This window comes from Opisthorchis viverrini (genome assembly GCF_000715545.1).
Source record: "Opisthorchis viverrini unplaced genomic scaffold opera_v5_3, whole genome shotgun sequence".
NCBI lineage: Eukaryota > Metazoa > Platyhelminthes > Trematoda > Opisthorchiida > Opisthorchiidae > Opisthorchis > Opisthorchis viverrini.
Window position 1 is genome coordinate 992141 of NW_008751659.1, and position 12099 is coordinate 1004239.

The 12099-nt window shown below is 40.6% G+C and overlaps 1 protein-coding gene across 1 annotated transcript in view; it reads left to right on the plus strand.

Moving 5' to 3' along the window:
• Nucleotides 1-12099, plus strand: part of T265_12511 (hypothetical protein) — a gene marked incomplete at both ends in the record, with an annotated part of 67656 nt that overhangs the window by 19865 nt on the left and 35692 nt on the right. Inside the window, 6 exons of the mRNA XM_009164147.1 lie at nucleotides 1629-1736; nucleotides 3706-3790; nucleotides 5197-5246; nucleotides 5766-5858; nucleotides 7793-7870; nucleotides 10001-10084. Coding sequence (XP_009162411.1) covers nucleotides 1629-1736; nucleotides 3706-3790; nucleotides 5197-5246; nucleotides 5766-5858; nucleotides 7793-7870; nucleotides 10001-10084 — 498 coding nt within the window. The remainder of the gene's footprint in view (nucleotides 1-1628; nucleotides 1737-3705; nucleotides 3791-5196; nucleotides 5247-5765; nucleotides 5859-7792; nucleotides 7871-10000; nucleotides 10085-12099) is intronic.

A 12099-nucleotide genomic window follows, 5' to 3' on the forward strand; every position in this document is an offset into this window, starting at 1 on the left:
CAAGTCTGCGAGCATTAGGCTGTGCTTCTCCCGAGCCACGGTTAGGTCGATCATGCAACCAGCTTATCCCCTAAATCAGAGCGTGCTAACACAAATCGTACCGTCATGTCCGAAGGCAGATTTTGACACATTTAGTCGTCAGAATCTGTGGCAGTGCTTGACGAAGAATGGTGGTCCCTCTGACCTCTCGTCGTTTACAGAAGTTCTGCAGGCTTGCTATCGTGTTTGTGGCTGTCAGTATTGGAATTTTCCTCCTGGGTACTCCATCTCCATTGGTGCAAGGTAAGGGTACTGTCCATCACCCTTTTTATGTATCTTCATATTGAACGGGTGGCTTTTATCCTATTTATCCGTTCTGGCGATCGAAATAGCAGACATCCGAAGAACAAAAATACATTCTGAGGGAGCGGTTAAAGGCAAAAACACTTCCCGAACTGAGACGGCCAGAGTAGAGTTCTCCAAACTCCGACGCTCGTTGCATCGACGAGGTATCGGCTTGTCTGCTGAAGTTAGATCTGTCTTAGATTATAAATCAGAAGCATGGCTCTCGAATGCACTAGGTCCTTGAAGTCTCTCCGTGTTTGATCACTGTTCCCCTCAAGTGAATCCGTAAGTTTACTGGGGGCATTAAATCAGCGATGCTGTAGATGGCTTCCAGGAAAGACCACTTTCCAGCGATGGATCAGCTAGTCAGCGTCTTGAAGTTATTCTGACTTGGCCATATATGCTGTGTATCGCTTTCTGTGCTCTCTGGCTCACCGATTGCTGTCCTCTCAACTGTTTCTCGCACAAAGACAAATCTTGATCGGAAGTTTATTATTTGCCAACAAAACTAGTATGACTGTAGTACGCAGCACAAAAGCTTACTGATGAGCTCGTTTACAACCTGCCATATCGGATAAACGCAAATAAACTGGTTACTGCGGACCTAATCGTGTGTTCCTCATTTCCCTATTGAGTTCATCCCCTATTAAAGGAACCAAACCATATGGACTTACTGGTTCTGCAGTTTGTACCCAAAACCCCATTGAACAATCGTTTGAATCAAAGAGAATTCACAATTTGGGTGAAACAGTTTACTCTAGAATACCCAGCTGTATCAGCCCGTTTGCATCTATCACAGCATAGTACATTCAATGGAGGATAGGGGGTTGGCGAATACCAACCTTCACTGTCCAAAACCGCTTGTCATTACACCTGACTGGCCAAGAAAACCCACGTGATCATTCCTGTGGATCAGGTGCGGCGGTACTTAAAATGAAACTACTGTTCTTACTGTGTTACTCAATTTCACTGATTCACGTTAGGCAAAGCACATCATACATCATATATAGGAGTAATTACGTCATCCTTCTAAGCAACAAGGTAGATCGGAGACCACTCCAGCTACCTTTCCTCTGAAAGCGGTATTACCTTGATTGTCTTACAACCTATGGTGTCTCAAACATCCGAGTTTGTTGCATCTAGCTGCTTCTTAATTACCCAAAGATGCTGTAGTTTATATCCAATCAAGATCTGGTTCCGTATTTAAGTGGCGTTGCCGATTTTTACAGTTCCTTCCCCGCAATTAGTTATTTTTACCAACTGGGTATATTCTGCTTACTATCTATTCGAATTCTTGTTAACAGACGCGAGAGAACCAGACCAACTCAAAACATTGCAGTCAAATGCTAATGATCATCACTGATAGTGTCCCGGATTCGTACAAAGAACTGCTGGAAAAACTGGACCCTGATGTGAGTTTGTTCTAATCTCGGTAGGATTCTAGGTGTTTGTGGTCCAATCAAATAAGCAGGTCCCTTTCAAGTTCCTTTTTAAGTCCTTTTATGGTTATTTCCTCACTGCTAATGCACTTCAACCCACACGGTTAAAATAGATTCCAAACAGATAATTTTATTAGTTTTTCAATTGTCGCTTAACCATCAAACAGTTTCATAAATACAGTGGTGTATATTGCTGATATTTATACGACTTCACCGCTGTGATAAATAAGTGACCTCGATTCGGGCTCTTAGTGGGAAGTTCAATTGCACTAGATATAAGTCAAAATCGAAACGGGAACCGGAAGTGAATATATCGATTTCTCCTCGTTCAGATCATATCAGTCGTGTGTAAACTAGCCTATTTAGTAGCTGACGAGATGATCTTGTGTTGCAGTTGTTATGATGAAAAAACACTGGATTTTAAAGTGAAGCGAATCAAAGTGGAAAATCTGTCCATCAAACTTTTCAGTTGATGTGTAGCACGAGCGTGGCGCGTCCAAGATGCTTGGTCTTTCATACAGCCCGGCCGGAAAGCTCACAGGATCGCAGTCAAAATGCCAAAACTATATGATGTTCGCCAATCTATGCACTGGCATAACTGCACAGATTTACTCAAATGACATCTGGTACAAGCGCGCACTCCTTAACACGATTCTGTTCAAATAAGCATGACGTTTGAAAACATCCGAATTCCGGTGATATTATTGAGGGTTAGAAAAATATCTCTTTCTCAAGTTTATCTACTCAGAGGGCACGAAAAGCATTCTGAACTACTTTGCTTTAGCACGAACAAAACAACTTTTCGATCATGTTTGTCGGATATCAAGCTTAGTTGCAAACATTAAGTACGGAACTTACACCGGTAGTTTTCTATAGCTATGTAAATAGACTATTCTCGCTTTGTTCTAATGTATTCGCATATTATTTTTTTTAAGTAGAACTTATTCTAGACGTGTTCGGTCACTCACGTACAGTTTTTAAAGGCAAAACGTACCTCAATAGGTTAGAGTATTGTTTTGTACACAGTATGATGCTTCCATGAATGATACGTACCACACGTAATCGTAGGCTGTTTTCTTGTACTTCACGTAATGCTTGCGTGATCGGTTTCATGAGATGGAGCTTGAAATTCAAGGTCGTAGAATAAATTAACAAAATGCGAATCCAGGTTTTGGAGAACGCATGTTTCAAGAAATCCAAAATGAAGTCTACGGTAAAGCGCTTTTAAACGTAATGATTCACGTTATAGCTGGTCGTTTGAGGTTGCGTAAATGGCTCAAGGACTTTTAACATCAAAGGCCACACAAAGAGTGAAAAGTAATGAATGTGATGACGATACCGCCCTAATTTCATTGGAAATTTAATTTTTGTTTTTAATCGAAGTTCATCTTGTTTGTTTGAGCGAATCAGTCGAGCAGGTCTGGTGTTTTTGTAATGCACTACTCATAAGGTTGATGAAAACTTCTTGACAGCCCGCGACGGGTTTCGCCCTTCTTTGGGCTCATCAGGTAGGCGCAGTCTTAGAGGTTACATCAGCCTTATTTTCTACTTGAAACCTAAATGCACGAAATGAGCGAATATACACTCATTTACAAACTAGTTTTGTTTTCCCAGACTCTCACCTGGAACCCAGCTGAATCTCTCGGTTATGGTGTCTCCTGGCAACTGAATGTGCAGGGATGATGTTGCTTGTTTATAAAAAAAAACGCCTGTCAGTCGGTGTAAAAATCGGTACATCGTTGGGCGGACTAGACCAGCAGCTCTATACCAGAAATACACAGAATCTCCTGCAGAAAACCAGAATTAGCTTGCTAGCCGGAAAAAAAACTTAATATTGGGCAGAGTTTTTAATTTTTCCATTTCGTGGGTGGAGCTTGTTGCTTCAGATTCCAGGCACTTGCAATTGCTACTGTGACCGCATCAGATGTTTTGATGTTTTCAGAAAAATGTCCGAATTTTCGTTTATCTTCTTGGACAACATTCGTACGCCGAGCCCTATGTGGAAGAGCTAGCCTGCTTAAACCGAGGTTAGTAAATCTGATATCAATGCACGGCTAATTTGTGCCCCAGATTGTGAGCATACCATTTTTTCCATATCAGTTTTCATCATTATCAATCTAGGTGGAATTACACCTTTTATGAGTAAACCACATAAGCAGAACCCATCAAGGTGCTAACTCAACAAGCTTGCAGTTAGAGACCATTACCCAGAGTTGGAGAAGAAAATTTTCCACTTTTAAAGCTGTCGATACACTTAATCCAAAAGTGCGTTTCAAGTTTGATGTCCTATCAAACAAATTCCGTCAACGTGACATACTACTAATATGCATTCGACGAAAGTATCCATTGTTTAACTACCAAATGCTTTATTTTAAGTATTTGACGATTCGAACGGGCAATAAGGCTGTGGACTACTTGTGAGCATCAACTTGTCCCAAAAATGCCTGTTCAGGAAGGCAGAAATGTTGCCGTCAACAGCGTCTGGCAACATCAAAGATAGTGTGCATTTATCGTCCAGAGAGATGGTCCTTATTTACGTCCGAAAGTACAGTACGGTCTGAAACCTAAGACATCTGTTGCAGTGGGCTGATGGGTTCCTGTAATGGTCATGTTATATTGACAAACGAAGGTTTAATATGACGCTTTTATCATTTTTCGTTGCAGCTAGTTGAAGATTTAGCAGTTTAATGGAGGCAAATTTGAATTGTCAAACCGGTAATAAAAATATGGGCCTGTCGGTTCTCCACGGGTATCTGCTTTTATTTAGTTGCGCCAAAATGTGTCATCTGGGTCATACGAACTCAGCATGATCATTCATCATTCTCGCTTTGTAAACTCGAAAGATGTAGATAGGAAACAGGACGCAACTACACTTTAGGTAAATGCGTTCGCCTTTGCGCAATATGATGTTCCTGAGCTAGCTGGATCCGGGATGAACAAGCCCTCTCTCAGTTTGCGCTCAGTTTCAACGGTAGGGACAGTAAGCAGTCATTTGTCTTTCAATACACTGTGAATCCTCTTATGATAGGGTAAAAAAGGTACAAATTACAAAGTGATTCTCACCTTCATGTTTGACCTAGAACGGCTTCCACTCATATACGCACGGACACTTGCCGGGTCAATATCGTGGTCGGAATAGAACTTGCATAATTGAATACCCACGAAATGGTTGATTTGTTGAACCAGAGAGGATATGGGGTACCGGAGATCTTTTTTCAAGCATATCCATCGACGTTTTGGGAAACATCTGGCTAGACTGAGTGTCGGTGAAAGAGCTTTGAGGGGACGGGAACCCAATTTGTTTCAAGACTGGGGTACCATTCGGTCATTTGCTTGCGAAGTGTTCCGTGATAGGACAGGTTGTATACAAATACACGCCTTTATTTTCTTACTCCTTGAATCACTGTTTATTGCCTGAACTTTCTAACCACAGGCTACGCAGTAACAATCGCAACCCTTGCGGATGTCAAGGAAAATGTTCTGGTAAGCAGTAACACCGTCCTACTACTTTTAAAGCATTGAGTAGCTACATTTTTCTATGGGAAGAAGATACATGTCGCTTACTTCAATATTTCTTTTACTGTCTTTTGTCGCGGACGTGAAACATTCAAGATTTTCTGGCAAGATGAGGAATGACTTTTGTAAAATGAACACCTAACAGTTTAAATTCAATCAAATGGCAAGTGCCATGGCAACCTTAAGTCAACATTTATTGTCCACACGAGGGCGGTTGATACCAGTGTTGGTTGGCTTCAACACATGTCAGCAACTTGGCATACCATTTTCGAAAACAAGACTTGGAACAAGCCGTCGTGTCAATGAAGTGACCTTTATCGAAGTGGTTAGGTCATATTGAATACTAAATAGTTCACCAATGTTTTCATTTTTCTCTCTTGGACAAGCTTTTAATGGTACATAATTCCTTTATCCTTAGATGTGTTGACCAACCGATATTCAATAGCTAAATCACATTAACTTAGGTCTTTCTTTCTTCGCAAACAGAAATATCTCAACGTCGTGGCCCGATCGAATGCCATTTTGAACCATGGATTCATCACTTGGTCAGGTGTAACGGTGCAACAATTCAACCTTAAGGTAAGAAACTTTATCACATATTCGGGAAAGTACTGGAAAACGGCGACCTTAACTAGGTTTGTTTTCCTGCCGGTTAAAATACTTATGGGACGCATTTTAGCTTAAAAGCCAGAAAAAATTAAATGTGGAATCATACAGTCAAGAAGTTTCATCTATCTAACATTATGTTCAAAGCATATTATGCTGATAGATTTTCCTTAAAATGTGGTAAAAAAGAACTGCACACCGTGTGAAAAGACGCGCAAAAAATCCACTGAATGATGTTTCAATCAGGTTTAATAGCTGTACTTTTTATTCTGTTTGTTGAAGTTTGGCGTCACGAGCATCAGGGAGCATCTTTTCAGTCACAAGTAGACACGACTGTTTGTTTGCTCTTTTCTGTGGTAAATGAGTCGAAATAGAATACTTGGTCACTGTTGTTTTCGCATATCTCCGACTTGTCAATGGCTCGATACGAAATCCAATTGCGTAAACTCTCTGAGTGAAATAATTGAAACTAGCAAAACGTCTGGGATCCACTGTTTACTTACCGCAGCAATTTTATTGATAACTGGTATTATTCCCCCTGTTCTTGTGCAGAGATTAACTCCAGATAATTTTACAATGCAATTTATCACAGTGAGTTTGAATTTTTGGGTAGTCATTGGACCATGTTTTGTCGCACGTCTGATCCATCACGTGCTGATTACGTTTTGCCGCACCATCCAGCAGTCTCACTGTTTCACAAATGTTGCGAATGACTTCTTCTGACACTCGGGTACTCCAACGCAGCAAAAATGTGAAATTTCGTGTGTGGCTTGTTTTGCCCTCATTAAGTATCATGGCTTTTGGGGAGAAAAAATGTGGCGTTATTCATATCGGTTGACGTGCTGATTACGTTTTGCCGCACCATCCAGCAGTCTCACTGTTTCACAAATGTTGCGAATGACTTCTTCTGACACTCGGGTACTCCAACGCAGCAAAAATGTGAAATTTCGTGTGTGGCTTGTTTTGCCCTCATTAAGTATCATGGCTTTTGGGGAGAAAAAACGTGGCGTTATTCATATCGGTTGCATGAAACATCATGTGTCCACATTGTTTGTTTGATCAACAAGTCTGTAACGCATCACTATGTGTGTTTGCAACCACGAGACGAAAGTTTTAATGAACATGTCGAATTTCAATGACGAATGTTGTTGAAAATGCACACTAATCTCTATTTGTACATCATGCATGTGGAATTTTTCATCCATTATCCATTACCATGAACCTAGGTCAAACAGGATTTTGGTGCAAAGTGTTTTGAAATAAGTAAATGCGGATTTTGTTACCGGTGGTGATAGTTTTTCTCTACGCCACCGTTTCGCCTCTTCAGATATTCAAAGTTGAGCTTCCCGTGTCTCTTATGGTAATCTTCATGATAAGGAAGCTGGATGTAGGCCACCGTGATCCTTGACGCGAAATGATACCGTTTACAGAGGACCGCTGTTCAGCTCCACTATACCTGCAGATCCCGAGCCCGCCGGACTCTGGCTTCCTTGGATTTCATTTTTCACAATCAATTTTGCATGAGATTTACACATTTACCATCGGTTTGCAAATCATCTCGGCATTTTTTAAATGCGCACAAGTTTCATCACTCTTACTGAGTGACTCTGTACATACTGGTGCTTTTGCTTGATATACCGGGACAACCGGATCTGATGGAATCACACTGCGAATATATTGTCATATCATCTGTTCTCTTGATGGCTGGTGTACGCTTTGTTACAAGTACGATTCACTGGACATTTATTGGTCTCACAAATTTAGGCTTTAGCAGTTTATCATTGTCCCCATTTTCACTTCCTCAACTATTTTTCATTACTTTTACACGGCATTGAGTACTTCTCACAACAGATAATTTATTTGCTAACTACCACAGTAACTCTCCGATTTCATTCATATTTGTTCAGCCGGCGTACAAGCTGAGGTCAATGCATCGTGAGCCCAGTGATTTGGCGAGTGAAGTAAGATTGGACGAGCCAAAGATAGTAAGTTTTGCACGCAGGACTGTGGCCTCAATATGACTTTTTCTTAAGCTCATCTAAACACATATATCCAAAGAGGTAGAGCTGACTGACCATTCCAGTTCTGTGAACTTGATGAGATCCTATTCTGACTCCACCAGAAGCTCATTCATGTGTCATTTCCCCTGAAGAGGTTTGAAAAGGCAACTTACAGCTGTAATTTTTCGGATCAGAGGAGAATGTGACGCGAAAATAATTAAAGCTCACCGTGCAGGACATGAAGGCAATCGAGTATTTGCATTGAAAAGCAGCTTTAGCAGGACGTACATGTTCCATTGGACGAGATCAGCAAATGTTGTGTGATCAACAAAAGAAGTAATGTGTCACATTTTAGGATACAACGAAGCAGTGCAACAACATCGGGTTTTTAGTAAATATCACACCAAAGCATGTATCAACAAAAACTGTTGGTATTTCCACATCTACGAAACTGACTTACTGTGGCCAGTAAGCAATTCATTATGGATGGATGTATCAGGTAATCTTGTTCAAATACCATTTTGAATTTCTCTACCAGATCAATGTGTCAAGGGAGGCAGAATGTTTACGAAGACAGGCAGTAATGTCAAAGAGGAAATCCGATCTTACCTGCAGACATGTACTACTAGTGAGCACTAGTAGTTAGGCAATCCAAAACGAAAAAGACAGATGTGATGGAAGTGAACCTTTTTCGCATGAAAACGGACTAGTTTCAAGACACGACGATTGTCGCTGACAACAAGTATTATCGTGCGGTGGAACAAGGCATTAGTGCATTGTTACGTAAAAAAGCTGGAGTGGTCAAAATCAGAATTCCATCTATTCTCTGACGGCAGTAAAAAAAGTTATCCTGACTTCGGTCTCTCAAAACATCAAATACCCTTACCTTGGAAACGATATAAAAAACTTTACATATCTGGAGTGCAAAGTCATGTTGGACAAAAATGATTAGATGAAGTCATACTCGCAAAAGACGGTATGAATCAGTATTGGTAATGTGGTGAAATATTGATAGCTCGGGTGAGTTTATTGGTTGTTGATCAGGTGGCTGTTGATCTGTTCGCCGAGGTTGGCAATTGGCTTGCAAACGTTTCGTCACTATCATCATTGCGCACTGATGATGTCTCCTCGTATGGTGACGAAACTTTTGCAAGCCAATTGCGACGCTCGGCGAACAGATCAACAGCCATCTGATCGACAACCAATGACTCAGTATTCCTCAAAAACTTGGAGGCGATGAACAACGAAAGCTATTAGCAAGCCAGTTGATAACTCTGCACTCAGTACGTCAGTATGTTTTTGACCAATTCTAGAAATACCCTCCAAAACTTCACTATTATGAATAGGCGGATAGATACAAAATATATAAGAATTGTAAATTCAACTGCCATTTAGCGTACAAGTTACTGAAAAATCTCAAATAAACTTCGCCAATGAATAGGGAAAACCTGATAGGCAGGAATCATCTTTGATTTTGCTGAAGACGACAAAACACAATGTGTTGTGACGAAACCATTCTCAGATATGATATCCCTTCGTCCTAGTCCTGTGTACATACATGTGACAGTACTGCTTTTTTTATGATGTTTGAAAAAGTTGCCGATAGCCGATCTTTATGCACAACACGACATTCTTAAGAAATTTTGCGAGGTATTAGATTGATATAATGTTAGTGCTTCGCCATTAGGTAAAGTCTGTATAGACAAACCCACACGGTCGCAAAAAGCTCTTCTGTATAAACAGTCATAGTGAACCTTGCTCCAGGATTTAGTATGTCAAAAATCGATGAATTATTTGAATCCCACTGCGTTTCGGATGGGTTCACGTGACGAAGTCTCTCCAGTGACCAGCTTACATTTATCATCAAATTGCACACTGGCACTACTCGTCTTCTAACCGGACACTGTCAAACATTCGATTACGTCCCTAGATTGTCCAGTTAAGCGTAACAGTCAGCAGTGCGTTCATTTTTTGGAAACCAGCTAATTCCGATTTTTATATGAAGTACCGCTAATGTATCACCACTAGCATTAAAGTACTACTCATGGATGATACGTTACTGGGGCAGTCATTGTGACCGTAGATAGTGTTTATATACAAGCATATCTGTTTTAGGATACCATGATTGCATTGAAGGAAGAGGAACCAGTGATGTATACTTCAGTTGCTGAAGCTGTCTATGACCGGACAAAAAAGGCGGTAAGTCAATCTTATCTGACTAATTTTTTATAGATAACATTTCCAAGTTATAAAGGCGGTTAAACTAAAAGGTTTTCGGGGAGTCCGTCCTGCAAGTAAGACAAGTCTGTGCTGAAAAGCCGAGAAGAAATTTGTCACGATTTTATCCCTACTGCTAACGGTCGACAGTGATCATCTGACAGAACTCCAGAGAGGGTCGAACCAGTGACCTCCCGGTTCGCAGTTCAAGCACTTCAATCTTTGACCACTGATGATGATTCCCAATAAAGGTTGAACAGCTATACAGTGCTTAAAGGACAAAACACTAATAAAACTCCCATATCTCCTCAGAGTGCCAACAGACCAACAGATCATAATGCGTATTTGTCACTGGTTCACATCAACCGATTTGTCCTTCTTCCAGTTTACTTAGAATGCAGCAACTCCCGAGTGCCTACAAACGGAATTCTCTTGTGACAGTCTCTTGATTTATCGGACTTTGCGGACTGCGCTGTTGCTGATCACAAATAGATCCAAAAATAATATCTATATTGTTGACATCATGTATGGCGAAAAACTGAAACATATCGTATGTTGAAATGAGATGTCCTTTATAAATAGTTCAGGTAAAATCTGGTAACATCTCCAGAAATGTTGAAAAAAATCATGCCAGAGTGAATTTAACTATTGTTTCTAGAAAGTTTTCGGCTAGAATTCGTGACATAGCAGGGTGGTTTTAATTTCTGTTTCCTAACGCTTCAAGCAAAAGTATCCTACATGATCGAGCTGATGCGACAGTAGACGATCCACCTTATCGCTCGCAAATTTGTTCCCAAAATTCCAGTGAATTTGAACAGTCGTTCCAGAATCAAAAAAAGAAAAAACAGTTTTTCACCACGTAGCTTGATGAATTAGTCCAAGATTGTCCCCTGTTACATAGTCTCAAACTTAAATAATGAAAATAGGGTCACGTTTCTTGAAGACCTGAAAATATACGTAGAAAAGTTGATTGAACTTGAAAACTTTCATTGGTTTTCAATGGATTTCTGTGTGATCTGTACCGCACTTGTCCCTAAGCATATGGTTGCATTAGCAACTGAGAGTGAAAAGGGATTTCGTGTATATGACAGCGAAAGCAATCAGGCCATCATATATGTGGCGCGTAAGAACGAAAAAGTATGTTCAAATATATTAGTGGAAGCCCACATGACCAAAATTTAGCTGATGCTGAAACAGAAGCCTTGGGTTTTTGTCAAATTCATTCTACATGGACCAAGCAAGCATTTCTAGTGTAACTCCTCAGGTAGCTTACATCCTGACAAGGTGGAAACTAGCTACTTGAGGAGCCCAAATGAACTTACGAGTTGTTTTGTTCGTCTCAACCCGGTTACTCCGATTATAAGTACAATGTACATAGTCCGGCGCAAGTAGGAACAAACTGGAGCAACCAAATGGTGCGAATCCCTCTTGAATTCTCTTTATTACTGCAGTAACCAGACCGAGCAGACAGACTGAATTTCATGTCGTGCAAGAAATTGCCCCCAAGAAGATCAATAAAATGACCCAATTGAGAGATCATGAAAATGATNCAGTGAACTTTCCCTACAGTGTAAAACATCGTTGTTGTATAGCGTAAGCCCAGTTGAAGTAAACACGTACAACATCCCCGTAGCGGTGACAATCAAAGCATAAAAGTTTGCTTGACCTTTTTCATTCATTGCTGGAGCGAGAGTACCAAAGTCCCCGCATACTGTCGAACTTTTTGAGATAATGAGGCTCAGTCTGCTTTGCCAGTGGCTGGTTCACAAAAGTTGCAGTATCCTATTGTCGTTTGTTAAATGTGATCTCCAACTGGGATGAATACACACTCTGATTATCTAGTTTAGTTAACTTTGGGTTTCTGTAAGCACTGTCTCCTGTGAGGTATTGGGGTAGACAATTATCAATGAAACATAGAAGAAAAAGAGTACAGGCCGCTACTTTAAATCGGTTGGACAAGTGTAACGGTTCCTGAGCCAGATGTATGGCAGCTTATT